This window comes from Narcine bancroftii, chromosome 2 (assembly GCF_036971445.1).
Source record: "Narcine bancroftii isolate sNarBan1 chromosome 2, sNarBan1.hap1, whole genome shotgun sequence".
Taxonomy (NCBI): domain Eukaryota; kingdom Metazoa; phylum Chordata; class Chondrichthyes; order Torpediniformes; family Narcinidae; genus Narcine; species Narcine bancroftii.
Window position 1 is genome coordinate 364,817,079 of NC_091470.1, and position 13,152 is coordinate 364,830,230.

At 39.9% G+C, this 13,152-nt stretch overlaps 1 protein-coding gene across 9 annotated transcripts in view; it reads right to left on the reverse strand.

Moving 5' to 3' along the window:
* The window catches only part of LOC138755825 (intermembrane lipid transfer protein VPS13B-like), a 1,263,706-nt gene that overhangs the window by 391,623 nt on the left and 858,931 nt on the right, over nt 1-13,152 (reverse strand). For 8 of the 9 annotated variants that reach the window (XR_011352575.1, XM_069922506.1, XM_069922508.1 and 5 more), the window contains 2 exons: nt 6,573-6,744; nt 4,133-4,247 (listed from right to left, as the gene is read on the reverse strand). Coding sequence is in view for 8 of the 9 variants with exons in the window: in XM_069922506.1 (XP_069778607.1) it covers nt 4,133-4,247; nt 6,573-6,744 (287 nt within the window). In the remaining variant the exon portion in view is untranslated. Of the gene's footprint in view, nt 1-3,265; nt 4,004-4,132; nt 4,248-6,572; nt 6,745-13,152 lie in introns of those variants that run through there. The other variant, XM_069922510.1, reaches the window with a different exon arrangement.

A 13,152-nucleotide genomic window follows, 5' to 3' on the forward strand; every position in this document is an offset into this window, starting at 1 on the left:
AGTTGGTCAGTGAAAGTAGCACAACAGGCCCTTCAGCTCACTGAGTGCATGCCTACCATCAACCACTCAAATTCAGTCTCACATTTATTCCCACATTTTCATTAACAATTCCTGGATTCTACCACTCACCTAGACACGAGGGCCAATTTACAGTTGCCAATTAATTCTATCAACCTACAAATAAGGTTGAGCTTGAATCAATAAACAACATGAAATGTATAACATTTTAATAAAACGGTATTTTACTGATAAAAAAAAACTGACAAGGAGTTGCCTGAAAATGGATTTAAAATATAGGGTCAAAAAAACTATGCAAATCAAAAGTGCCACTTTTCATAACAGATGCATGGATTCTAAAGATGTTTGCTGTTAACTATAAAATATTTTGTGCTTTTGGTGAACTATTTGCCATCAGAATAGATTTTTAATTGACTGTTGTGTTTAAATTAAGAAGCTAAAAACGGCACATGAAGTAACAGGAGAATTTTGGCAATGCTCGATCAACATTGAGCGAAATAGGGAGAACATTTTCATTCAACAATTTTTCATCAGGTTCATGATTCATGTACCTGTAATTAAATCATCAATGATTTGCATTAAATTCAGCACGGTTAGCCGAGCAGTTAGCACCATACTATTACAATGTCAAGATATCCGCAGTCTAAACTGCAGCTCACTGTGAGGAGTTCTCCCCGTATCCGCGTTTATGCTCTGGTTCCCTCCCATCATTCAAAAGCATATGGGGGTTGTAGGGAATTGGGCATCTTGGGTTTAAATGCTGTAAAGAATAACTTACATTTCAAAAATTTAAATAAAACTGAAATACTTCCTCTGCTTTTCTTTCTCCACTGAGGCTGCCTGGTATGATGAATATTCCTAGCATTTTCTGTTAATTTGTAACCATAAAGGTCTACAATTTCGGAGAGCTTGGTGGGGTGTGTTAACTTTTCTCTGTACCATATTCCAAGGCCCGTGCCAGTCATAGTTCTGTCACTTGCACTGGGCACCACCTTACACAAAGGAATGTCTCTAAATGCAGAGAGCATGAATCTAAATGGTTAAATTTGAGGTTGACCTGGAGGCTTCAGGCAGAGAGCAGCAAACTGAGGAGCAGAATTTTGAAGGTATCTACATGTTATCTCCATCAGTGCAGAGAACAGTGAAGGTTTTGCTGAATGAAAAGCAACCTGATCCAGGGATAGTAAGATGCTTTGCTTTTCCAGTGGAATTAGGTGCATCGTGTACTTATGATCAGTGTTCGGTTGAATATCCATTGGCCAGGCTGTGAAATGACCATAAATGATTACATAATATTATAAACGTGGACATAGAAATTATGTGGAATAAAGTTTGAGAACATGATTAGTGATTTTTAGAAATTTCTTCATCTAATGGAAGATATTGCTGACAAAGTTAACCAAAACTGCCCATCGTCATTGACTCTTAAACTTCAGTGTTTGCTGGAGTAGTTCAGAGATCATCAATCATATTGCTTGAAGTATAGGTGTCTGCTGGCAAAGGAATTCCTTCCTTACATGATTTTCTGGAAGATTTTTTTTAACAACAATCTAATCGATCCACAATCATCAATACTGATATCAACTATTCATTCCAAATTAATTTAATTCACTTAATTTTAATCCTCCTCTACCTATGAACATTGTTAATCTTGGCCTCAGATAATATTAATGGTGCAAACAGCAAGGAAGAGAAAACAAATGAAAATGTCATTTAACTGAACGAAATAAAGACAGAGAGCATTTCTGAATCTGGATATTTACTTCTTGAAGGTCAAAACCTTTAATCAATGTCATTAGAAAAACAATCAGATGAAAGCTATAAACTAAATTTCTTCCATCCCCTAACACATTATTAGGGCTGTTCTGTAGAGATAAGAACATGTGCTGGTACATTACTAAAGTTGCAACAATTGGTGGTGAGTTTTGCTAAAATTTCCAAAGGTTCAAAATGTCTTCAGAATTGAAGATCATGGCCCAATGGCACAACCCAGAATTCCCAGCCTGAAAGAGTGATTACTATTTTAATCAAAAGCATCAACAAATATTTTATAGTTCAGGACAGAAAAATATTTCGGCTGTTAGCTCTGGTTTTCCTTTATTTTGCCTTCTGATCATTCTCACATCTTGCATTTAATTTTCAAGGAGAATGGATTAAATATTTGGTCTTCCTTCAGTGATACATGGATTGTGAGTAGAGTAACTGCAATATTGATCTGTTCAGTAATGCCATTCTCAGGATATAAACCAGCATGGTTAGTGTAGTAGTTAGCACACGCTGTTGCAGCACCAGCGACCCAGGTTGGAGTCCGGCGCTGTCTGTAAGGAGTTTGTACGCTGTGCATGGGTTTCCTCTGGGTGCTCCTGTTTCCTTCCGCCATTTGAAACGTACCTGGGTTGTAGGTCAAGTGGGTGTAATTGGGCAGCGCAGGCTCGTAGGCTGAAAGAGCCTGTTGCTGTGCTCTATATATAAATTTAATTATAAAATTTATTTAATTTATTAATCTATCTAATCTCTGTTTTAAATTGAGTGCAAAAGTTAAAACTCAACATGCAAACATTTTCCTTCAATTTTACTGATATAAAAAAAGATTTTGCAGAAAATTACAAAGCAGCTTTATTTTGTTAATAATTTTATCTCTAAGTACTTCTGAATATGGATGTTTATGACCTGTGATTGACTTTTTAAACCTTTGTGAATTAGGCTTCCATAAGTGTTGGGAGAACTCAGGTGCTGTGATTTAAACCATGCAGGTGGTACTTGTAAATTTTTTAATTTAAATTAAGACATGCAGCATGGAAAACAAGCCCTTTCAGCCCATGAGCCTGAGCTTCCCAATTACACCCCCGGTTCGTTTCTGAACCATGGGAGGAAACTGGAGCAGTTGGAGGAAACTTATGCAAACATAGGGAGACAGTACAAACTCTTTACAGACAGCACTGGACTCGAAATCAGATCGTTGGTGCTGTAACATCGTTGCGCTAACTGCTCTGCTAACCGTGTCGCCCCCCCCCCAGAATTATTTTGCAGTATTTGTTTCTTAGGTGGGCTAATTTGAGAATAAAGATGGGTCATCAAAAATCTACATCTGTTGCTAACATCTTTGGGAAACTGATGTCAAAATTACAGAAATCACTCCAACAAAATGCACATGGGTTTATTGATAGAAGTTCACAGGGAACGGTGACATAACCAGCTGCAAAGTTTGTTAAATACCAGCAGCAGGGAAAGCCTTATATTATCCTATATCTGAGGTTAAAGTCCAATGTCAGAGGTGCATCAGAGTTTCCACAATCAAATAACATGTTGTAGTGTCATATGAAGGATTATGTGTTATGCGATCCTACTGCCTGGCACCGAGTCAGAAGTGATTTCACCTGCTAATCAAGGTCAAACCCCACCCACAGATTAGCACACACCTGACCATTGGTCCCTTTAATCTCCAGCCAATTCCACTATCAAGCCCCATCACGTGTGGACCATCTCCCTCTTTCTTTCTTCTTCCCCTGGGACAAACCCCAGCTCCATTCCAGATTGCAAACCATGGGCGACGCTGGAGAGTCATTGGTAAGGTGTATGCTGACAAAGGGTTGGGGGAGCTGTCGCATTGGGCACATGAAAACCACTGGTCCTAGTCTAGTTTAGTTAAGAGCTGTGCCTGCACTGTATCAAGGGTTGGCGGGTATCGTATCTCATTCCTTGATTGTAAAGCTGTATCTCCACAGGTGGTTGTGAGTATCAGGTCCCATGCGATTGTAATGTGCAATCCTGCGTGAGTGTGTATGCGTGTATCTTTTATTCCTGTTGCGACTTCCCAACAAGAGTGAATAAAGATTGTTGTTTTAATCAGCCGCTCTTGGGACCCATCGAACTTGTTTGTCCTCACATAACATGGAGGTACTACACCTTGCAGTCCCACAGGCTATCAAGGCAAGGCTCTCAGATAATTCGTGCAGGAACACTGCCACGCAGCAGTCTGCACATCCTGCGGACACAAAATGTGACGTGAATGCTCGGTGAACTTGGCTTTCAATGGAATTTGAAAATGAATCTACCCAACATCAAAGTGTCCAGCAGTAACCCTGTTTTGACTGAGAAACTATCATGAACATACCTGTTCTTGTAGTGATCAATATTGAAGCTACCCACTTTGCACTTCAGTTTAGTGTAAACCTCTTGTATATCTACTGAGGCACTTAAGTCTTCAAGTTCACCCACGACACAGATCTCTGCAGGCACAATCAAAGAATTTTAATGATGCAAAAAATAATAATTCAGTCAAGGCCTTGCCAAGTGTCCGGCAAAAGAAAGGGCAGATTTGATTTGTACTGATAAATTCAGTCTTTTCCAAGTTTTGAGAATCAAAGCACTGTTTCAACATGATACAAAGGTTCAAATCCAACAGTGGCATTTATTCGTCACTATTTCATATTTCTTTTTAAAGTCATGATCCCACTCCCCAAAGCTGGCCCTTTGATCTCTGCAATTTGCACCTAACAGTTCTTCTAAAAAGTGCTGAAAGACTTTCAAATTTTCTGGAAAAAAAAACTCAGTTATGTGACTGCCAGGGTATTAACAGCAAAGAAATTTTTGGAAAGCCATGAAGCCACAGAAATACTGCTTGGCCGTTGTCATTTTAACTGCCCGAGGGGGTGAGAGAGGAATTTTACAATGTCTTTCACTGGGTCTTGTATTTTCCCTTTCAAGAACTTGCATGGCTGAGGTTAAGTGAGGGAGGAAATAATTGTTAAGTCATAATGGTCCAACTTTCATGAATACAGCAGAGGTTGAAGCCTTTCAGAAGCCATCATGGTTACATTCTCATTCACTCTCTCTCTCTCTCTCTCTCTCTCTCAGGGCACAATCTCACTGTACAGCTCATCTTCAAGGTATGAAACAAGAGTTATTGAGAACCTGAGCGAAACCCACAATTACCGCCAATCAAAATGCTTTAAAAAACAAAAATTCTGGAGGAACTCAGCAGGACACGCAGCATCCATAGAAGGTGAAGACGTAACACCAACGTTTTGGGCCTGAGCCTTTAATAAAAATCAGCTGAAAACTTAGGATTTCAAAATGTTATGTGAATTAATAACAATATTCAAATGCTTTCATGTTAGAATTAAATTTAGATTTCTAATTGGAGAAGCAAAAAGCTTACAGGTACCTGAATGAAAAGGCTGGGGGAGAAGAGAAGAAAGGCCAGGGAGAGGAGCATAGGCCACAAGCAAAAGGCCATAAATGGACATGGATAAGAGGACAGGAGAGGAAGGGTAAGAATTGATCAGAAGAGCTTGAAGAAAGGAAACATGAGGATAGAGACGGGGGGTGTGGTGGGGCAACAGAAACTGGAGAATTCAATCTTAATGGCATTTGGTTGGAGAGTGCCAAGATACATTTTGAAAATCGCAATCCAAAGTCAACATAAAAGGAAATAATTTCAGGATTACTGCTATCGCCAATATCATTGGATTAAGTGAAATTTCTTTGAATAAACAAAATCTTTAGAATCCTCCCCCCAATTTCTGTAGATATCTAGCTGAAAGATATTTGGATGGCAAAGAAACAAATAGATTAGATGGGAGAGTCAGCCACAAGCGAACTTTAATAGCCTGTGGAGAGTAAACATGTTTCTCTCACTTGCTACTTTCAGGTATTCATATGGAAAGGAACTGGCTTCAAGTTCTCAATTTCAATGAAAAAATTGCGATGTGAACATTGGTCTCGATGTGTGGACAAGTGAACCTTTCAGAGCAGCCTGATGAAGAAAGAATTCACCAGGACTGGAGAAGGCTTAAGTTACAGGGAAAGGTTGAGGAGGCCGCCTCTTTATTATCTGTCCCATAAAAGGAGTATGAGCATATGAGTTCATTGTCATATACTTAAGAACAATGTATGGAATCACCAAAATTTACTTGCTGCAGTCACACAGATATGCAAGATACACCAACAACAATAACATAATTTAATTCCTATAATATGCCAATAAAGAGACAATAAATATAATAGGATAAATAAATATGTTGCAGTTAGAGCAAAATAAAAGCGACCTTTCAATAGTGCAGGCAGATCATGAGGTGGTCCTGGAGTCTTTATGGTTAGAGTTGGGATAGTGTGGGGTAATTCAAGAGCCTGATAACTGTTGGAAAAAATGTTCTTGAACCCACCTAGTACTGAACTTCAGGTTTCTGTACATTCAGCCTGAAGATGACATATACATAAAATCATGGGGCATAGGTAAAGTGAATCCTCGCATTCTTTTTTCCAGAGTAAATGATTCTAGAATTAAAGGGCAAAAAATAAAGATAAGAGATTTAAGATGTATCTGAAAGGCAATTGCTTCACTCAGATGGTGGTTTGCATTTGAATGAGCTGCTAAAGGAAACTATTGAAGGCAAATTACTTCTGGATAGATACAAGGATGGGAAGGGTTCAGGGAAATATGCAGGAGATGGGACAAGACCAGAATACCAACTGGGTCCGCCTTGTCGAGTTGGGCTGAATGGCCTCTTCCATGCTCTATGACTCTAAAATGGAGTAGAAACAGTCCTCACCTGTGCCATCACTGCCAGATTCACGTGCAAACAATTTAACAGTTGCTTTCGGCAACATCCACTGCATCCATAAACTGATACAGCCAGTGGTTCCACCAATATTGCTCGTTTTCTGCTCCAACGTGGAAGAGTCAGAGAAAAGGCTCTCATCAACCATTTGGACTGAATCGCCCTGTGGACAAAATATTTTAGACATTTTTCAACAGCTGTGGAATAAACTCCTTGTATGCATGTCGGTTTCCTTCACTAGCCAGAGTTAAACCACATCTCTGGACACAGAGATCCTAAAGATGAAAGGCAGCATCATCCACGTTTATGGCTTTCATCAAATTTGTCAACTTAAATTTTCATTGCATCTCCAGGAAGATGGGAAAAAAAAATTCTTTTACAGCAAGGTGCGTCTTTTCAATCTGTTCCAAAGTGAAATCTTTGTTTGAAAGGAGGAAAGAGAGCATAGAAGAGTGCACCACAATAACAGAACATTCAGCCCACGTGCCTGTGTCAAACGTAATGACAAAATTAAACTAAAAATGCACTGCTTGCACATGGTACATCTCTCTCCACCCCCACATATCCAGAAGCCTCTCGAACACCACAATTGTATCTGCTTCAACGAAGCAGCCAATTTGTACGCGGCAAAGACCAAGAACTCACTAATTTGATCAATTCAGCATTTTGTCTGTTGCTTGAGAGATAAATATCGGTCAGGACAACAGGAAGAATTCCATTATCCTCTTCAAAAGCATTCACCTGAGGCACTGGATAGGTCCTGGATGTAACATCTCATCCGAGAACTTAATAATCAATTCTCTGGAGTGAGATTTGAACCCAGGGGCATGATCATTACAAGAAATAAGTGGCCTGTTGAGCCTGTTCCACCGTTCAACATGATCTGGCCATGGACTCAGCTCCACTGACCTGCTGCACCAAAAACCTTAATTTTCCCTAACATGCAAAATTCCATCGAGCTGCGTCTTAAATATATTTATCGAGACAGCTTTTCCAACTTCCTTGAGCAGAGAGTTCCACAGATTCGCATCTCTTTGGGAGAAGCAGTTCCTCTTCATCTCCATCCAGTTCATGGTTAAATGCGGGACAGACTCAATGGGCTGAACAGCCTATTTCTGCTCGTATGTTTCTACTCCCCTGGCTCCAAGATTTATCTCAAAAGGATTAAGTATCAATTAATTCATTATAATAATAATTCATTGTTATTTTAAATGACTATGAGTCTATTGGGTCACATAGATGATACAATGTCCACGTGCACTGAGATTCTTGCTGCAGCCAAACAGGTAACTTTGTTAAAAAAAAATCATGAGCTTTAAAACTAAATTAAAAAGAGATGGATAGTAAATATTCGCAGTTACCATATTCATTATTCAAAGTTGCTATGTCTTTATTTAGCTTGTCATAGTTATTCCGATTCACAAAGTGCTTAAACAATTTTACTGCACACCACGAATCACTTCACTGCATTTAAATTTGTTCCTCTAACCCAAAGATTTCGAGAAAGATTTATTTTAAATTATTGTCTTAAGGGAAGTATTAATCTCAGTGACATTCACTAGTTGATGATCTGCTATAGGAAAAGCAAGTAGATGGTCTTTTATTTAAGTTATTACTCTGTGATCAACAGTGGTTTAAGCAGCTTTAACAGACTGTGCATGTTGCCCTGCAAGAAAACAGCTCCCTACCTGACCACATTTCCATGACTGTAAACAGAAGTTGGGCTGAGCTGCTTTGAACTGTCTTATATAGGGAACAATCAACTAGTCTTTCAGAATATTTATTTTCTTTAGGCAAGTGAAAATATCCAATCAAAATTTCATAAGATGGTGTTAGAGTTTTCTTTCCATAATCTGCACCAAAGAAAAATGAGCTGAAGCTAAAACTTGATGTCTGTTTCCAAAATGAAACATTGCAGTTCTCTTCTCAAATGAAGGGTCTCTTCCACAAACCAACTGGCTCCAGTCTCCTTAACATTTACACAACAACCAAAATCATGTACGTGTTACAAGATTTATACACTGTTTATGATGTAAAAGTTAGTCAGAACTGTTCAACCTTAAACAGAGAAATAAAGAAACATCAACCAAGTTGTAAGTATCAACTTCCAGGACAGAAGTCAGATTCTAAGTGGGAGTAATGGAAGGGAAATGTAAGTGCAGTGAAAATCCTGGTATCTGGAATTCAAGCAACTAACAGCCTCAAGCAAGCAGCAAAAAAAATTTGAGGAAAATAAATATTTAAATAATTAAGAATAAAATAATAGGTATAAAATACGCGAGTTTAAAATCATGAAAGTACATGTTCTCTGTAACAGAAAAACCTTTGAAGATGGGACCAATATTCAGCCAGCGGAATGCCTTGGTCGTGTTTTGTTCATAACATCTGTTTGAATAAAGTTGTGTTTGAATAAAATGGTGTTGCCCAGGATGAAGAGCTGGTTGATGCCGCTCGCTGTTGGAGTGACTCTCTTAAATTGTCTCCTTATCCGTGCTTTGTGAGAGTCACCACGGTCACAGGCTTTACCTTTAAACTTGGAGTGAGATGGGGGGGGGGTTAATTATCTATAATTTTATTGTTCGTCTTTCAGGCGGCTCCGTGGAGGGGGAGGAACCTGCAGATACAGCAACGGTTAATTGTTTTCAAAGAATGTGACCGAAGATAAAGTAAAATGCATTATATATTCATGCAAATTTAGTTTGTTCAGCGCAAGTACAGTATTTTTGTCTTTTAAACTCTTTATTCTTAATGCAGGTGTGTTAGTAAGAGGAAGTCTCAAGCAACCAGAAAATACTCGTATCCGTCATCTACCAATCCCCATAGGTGCCGGTTGCCAGGGGTTTTATAGTAGTTAGTGCAAAGAACAATCAGTGTTTGAGATACTGTCCCAGAGGAAATGTGCCACAAACTAAAGAATGTGCTAAGGCATTGGGATCCTTGATCTCACACTTGGTGATTGCTTTACACACTTGAACAGAGGCACAGTAGAAGTCTTTTTCCTTCAAATCAGTCTAATCAGCGTGATACATCATTACTAAATTAAATGGGTCACCAAGAGTTAAACTGAGCTCCATTTAGGAAAAACTATTAGCATTAAGTACTCTGCTATTTTAATAATGGCACTGACCTACAGAGTTTTCATGGATTGGTGGTTTTATTCAAACAGCAAACAAATATGTTTCAGTCAAAGGAAAATGCCAGTGACGATTTCAAGTAGTAATAGCTCGCCTCTGAACAAACCAATCAAGATTTTCTGTCCCACTCCCTCTGCTGATTTTAATAGAAAAGGCACCACTGAATCCTGAACTGATAGAACCAAAGCCAATCATTTTTTTTCTCATCCAAACCAACCAGACATTGGACCAGGATCGGTAACAGCATTTCCAAGACCATCACACTGAGCACGGGGGCCCCCCAGGGCCGTGCTTCGTCCACCGCTGTTCACTCTGCTGACCCACGACTGTGCAGCTAATCACAGCTCGAACGACATCATCAAGTTCGCTCACGACACGACCGGGGTGGGCCTGATTAGCAAGAATGAGGAGTTAGCATTCAGAGATGAGGTGCAGTCACTCATGGAGGGCCCAGGTAGGAACCACGCTCAGCTGGCTATTGATGGCTCGACCGTTGAGGTTGTCAAGAGTATCAAGTTCCTTGGAGTGCACTTGGCGGAGAATCTCACCTGGTCCCTTAACACCAGCTCAATAGCCAAGAAAACCCAGCAGCGCTTCTACTTCGTGTGAAGGCTGAGGTAAGTTCATCTCCCACCCTCCATCCTCACTATGTTCCACAGAGGATGTATGGAGAGAATCCTGTGCAACTGCATCACCGCCTGGTTTGGAAGCTGTACCCCCTCAGACCGCAAAACCCTGCAGAGGATAGTGAAGTCAATGGGAAAGATCACCGGGGGCTCCTTTCCTACCATGGAGGACAATAGAATACTCATTGCACGCGAAAGGCAATAAATTTTGTGAAGGACTCCACACATTCCTCGTGTAAACTGTTCTCCCTTCTGCCATCTGGAAAGAGAACTTGGGTCTTATGTCCAGATTGGGCAACAGTTTTTCTCCCAAGCCATCAGGCTCCTGAATTCCCAGAACTTATGTGGATAGGATACCGTGGGCTTTTACTGTATACATCTTAATATTTTATTTTTTCAATATGCTTAACTTCTATTCTAACTTATATTTATGTAAATATTCTCCATGGTCCTGAAGAAATGCTATCTCGTCTTTACTGTGCAACAATGGTATGAACGATAAAAGGTGACTTGACTTGAGATCAGATAACAGCAGTGAATTTAGAATGGGTATTAAAATCGAGATTCAAGTGTTTTCTTGGGTCAAGTTTCAGGGATATCAGCGTGGCAAAGTTAAATTCATTAAGATGTTGCTAGGAGGGCAATAATTCATCACAATTCCTTTATCTTCTATTGTCCTATTTCAATATGGATATGAGAAATTCCTGCACTTCCTAAACTTTTTTTCTCATCAGAGTAGATGTGTGATTTACATTTCCTCATTTACTTCACTGAATGCCCACAATCAAATCGAAAGATGCTGAAGAGAAATTAGAGGGATATCTAAAAATACTCCAGGCAGAAATCATCTAGCACTGCCCTGAGCCTACCTTCACTCTCCACTCTCATTCTTGATAGAACATAGAACATTACAGTACAGCACGGTCCAGGCCCTTCAGCCACGATGTTGTGCCGTCCCAAGTAAACCTACTCCACAATTTAATCCTTCCTAAACTCACAGCCATAACCTTCTATTTTTCATATCCATGCACCTATCACATAATTTCAATGTCCCCTTGTGCCAGCCTCCACCAACACCCCTGGCAATGTTTTCCAGGCACCCACCATTTCTCCCTTAACCTTCCTCCACTCACATTAAACAGATGCCATTTGGTATTTGCTGTTGTCACCCCAGAAAAAAAAGGTGCTGGCTGTCCACCCTGGTGTAAGGTCACCACCCAAATTGTCAACATTTCTTTTCCATCTTCCTGCTCCCTTTATAATTCCTTGGTCCTCTCATCTCTCCCTATACATCCCTTCCTGACCCTCGGCACTTTCTCCTAGAACTGCAGGAGGGAAAACAATTGTTCTTGTATCTTCTCTCTCATCATCATTCAGGGATCTAAAATGCTCTTTTTCTCCTCCCTCCCCCCCTACTCCTCCCATCAATCCACCTCTGATGTTTCCATTTTTCTCCCCTTTCTAATAACCCCTTCCAGCCACACATCATCCATTTTCATCCCCTTCCCCATCTGGTTCCATCTCTCACCATACTGTTCTCATAATCACTTTCCTTACTCTTCAGATTTTAGTATGAGTAGTCTTTTTGTTCCCACCTATCACCCTACACCAGTTGCCTCAACCTCCACTCTCCTCTTCATCCACATAGCACCATCAACCCATCACCCCTCCTAAACCCACCTATCACCTACTGGCTCCTGACTCAGCTCTCCCCTTCCCATTTTCATATTATTTCTTTCCCTCCACGGATGCAGCTTGGTGCATGGAGTTCTTCCACCAGTTTGTTTTATTTTGCTCCAGATTCCAGCTTCTGCAATCTCTTAGGTAAAGGTAAAGGTTCCATTAATGTCACGTAATCCTGCATTGAGAAGGTAACAAATATTCTTCAATTTTGTCTACCAGAAGGAAGACAGAGAGCCACTACTTGAGTCTCCATCAACCATTATTGCACTTTTTCATCTTCTCACTGCTACCTTGGGGTAGAAGGTACAGAAGCCTGAAGACCAGGTCCTTTAGGTTCAATAACATCGATCAGGCTCTGGAACCTCCCCTTGTTACACTAATTATAGACTGTTCTAACATGTTAAAATGACTGTGCATTATTGTAATGCCAATTTTTGTTTCTGTGACACTGTAAATATTCACTACCTATACTTTGTATTTATCATCTATTTTTAATTTAATATATACCATTGTATTTTTACGATGAAGTGTCTACTCAGCTACAGCAAATAAAAATTTTGATGTATGTTACATTGTACAATGTATGTGACAATAAACTCATTATCTTGTATCTTCTGAAGTATTTTGATTGCTCAAAAGATTTAGAACTTCATCAGTCAGATAATGAGGCGGAACGGTTAGCATAGCTTTTTGCGTAATGCCATTACAGTGCGTGTGTTTCCTCCAAGTGCTCTGGTTTCCTCCCACCCTCCAAAACATTCAGGGGTTGCAGGTTAATTTGGGTATTTAGGCAGTACAAGCTCGTGGACCGGAAGTGCCTTCCTTTTCTTTTTAAAATATTTTTATTGAGTTTAACATAACCATCCATATACTGTATTTAGAGGTGGTTTGGGAGGAATTGTGAGAGCAACTTGCACGCACACATTTTAAAACACAGAATCTTTGCAGGACTTTTGCAGAGTGCTTTTTGCAGGAGGCAACCAAGTATCGACAGCAGCTTCCTGGGAAAGCATGCGATCTTTGCAGGCAGAGAGGAGAAGAGTTTTGCTCTCAGAGATGGAGGGTGTGAAACAGAGAAGAGAGAGACAGAAATCCATTCTAGAGGGACAAGTTGGCAAACTTTGGAAA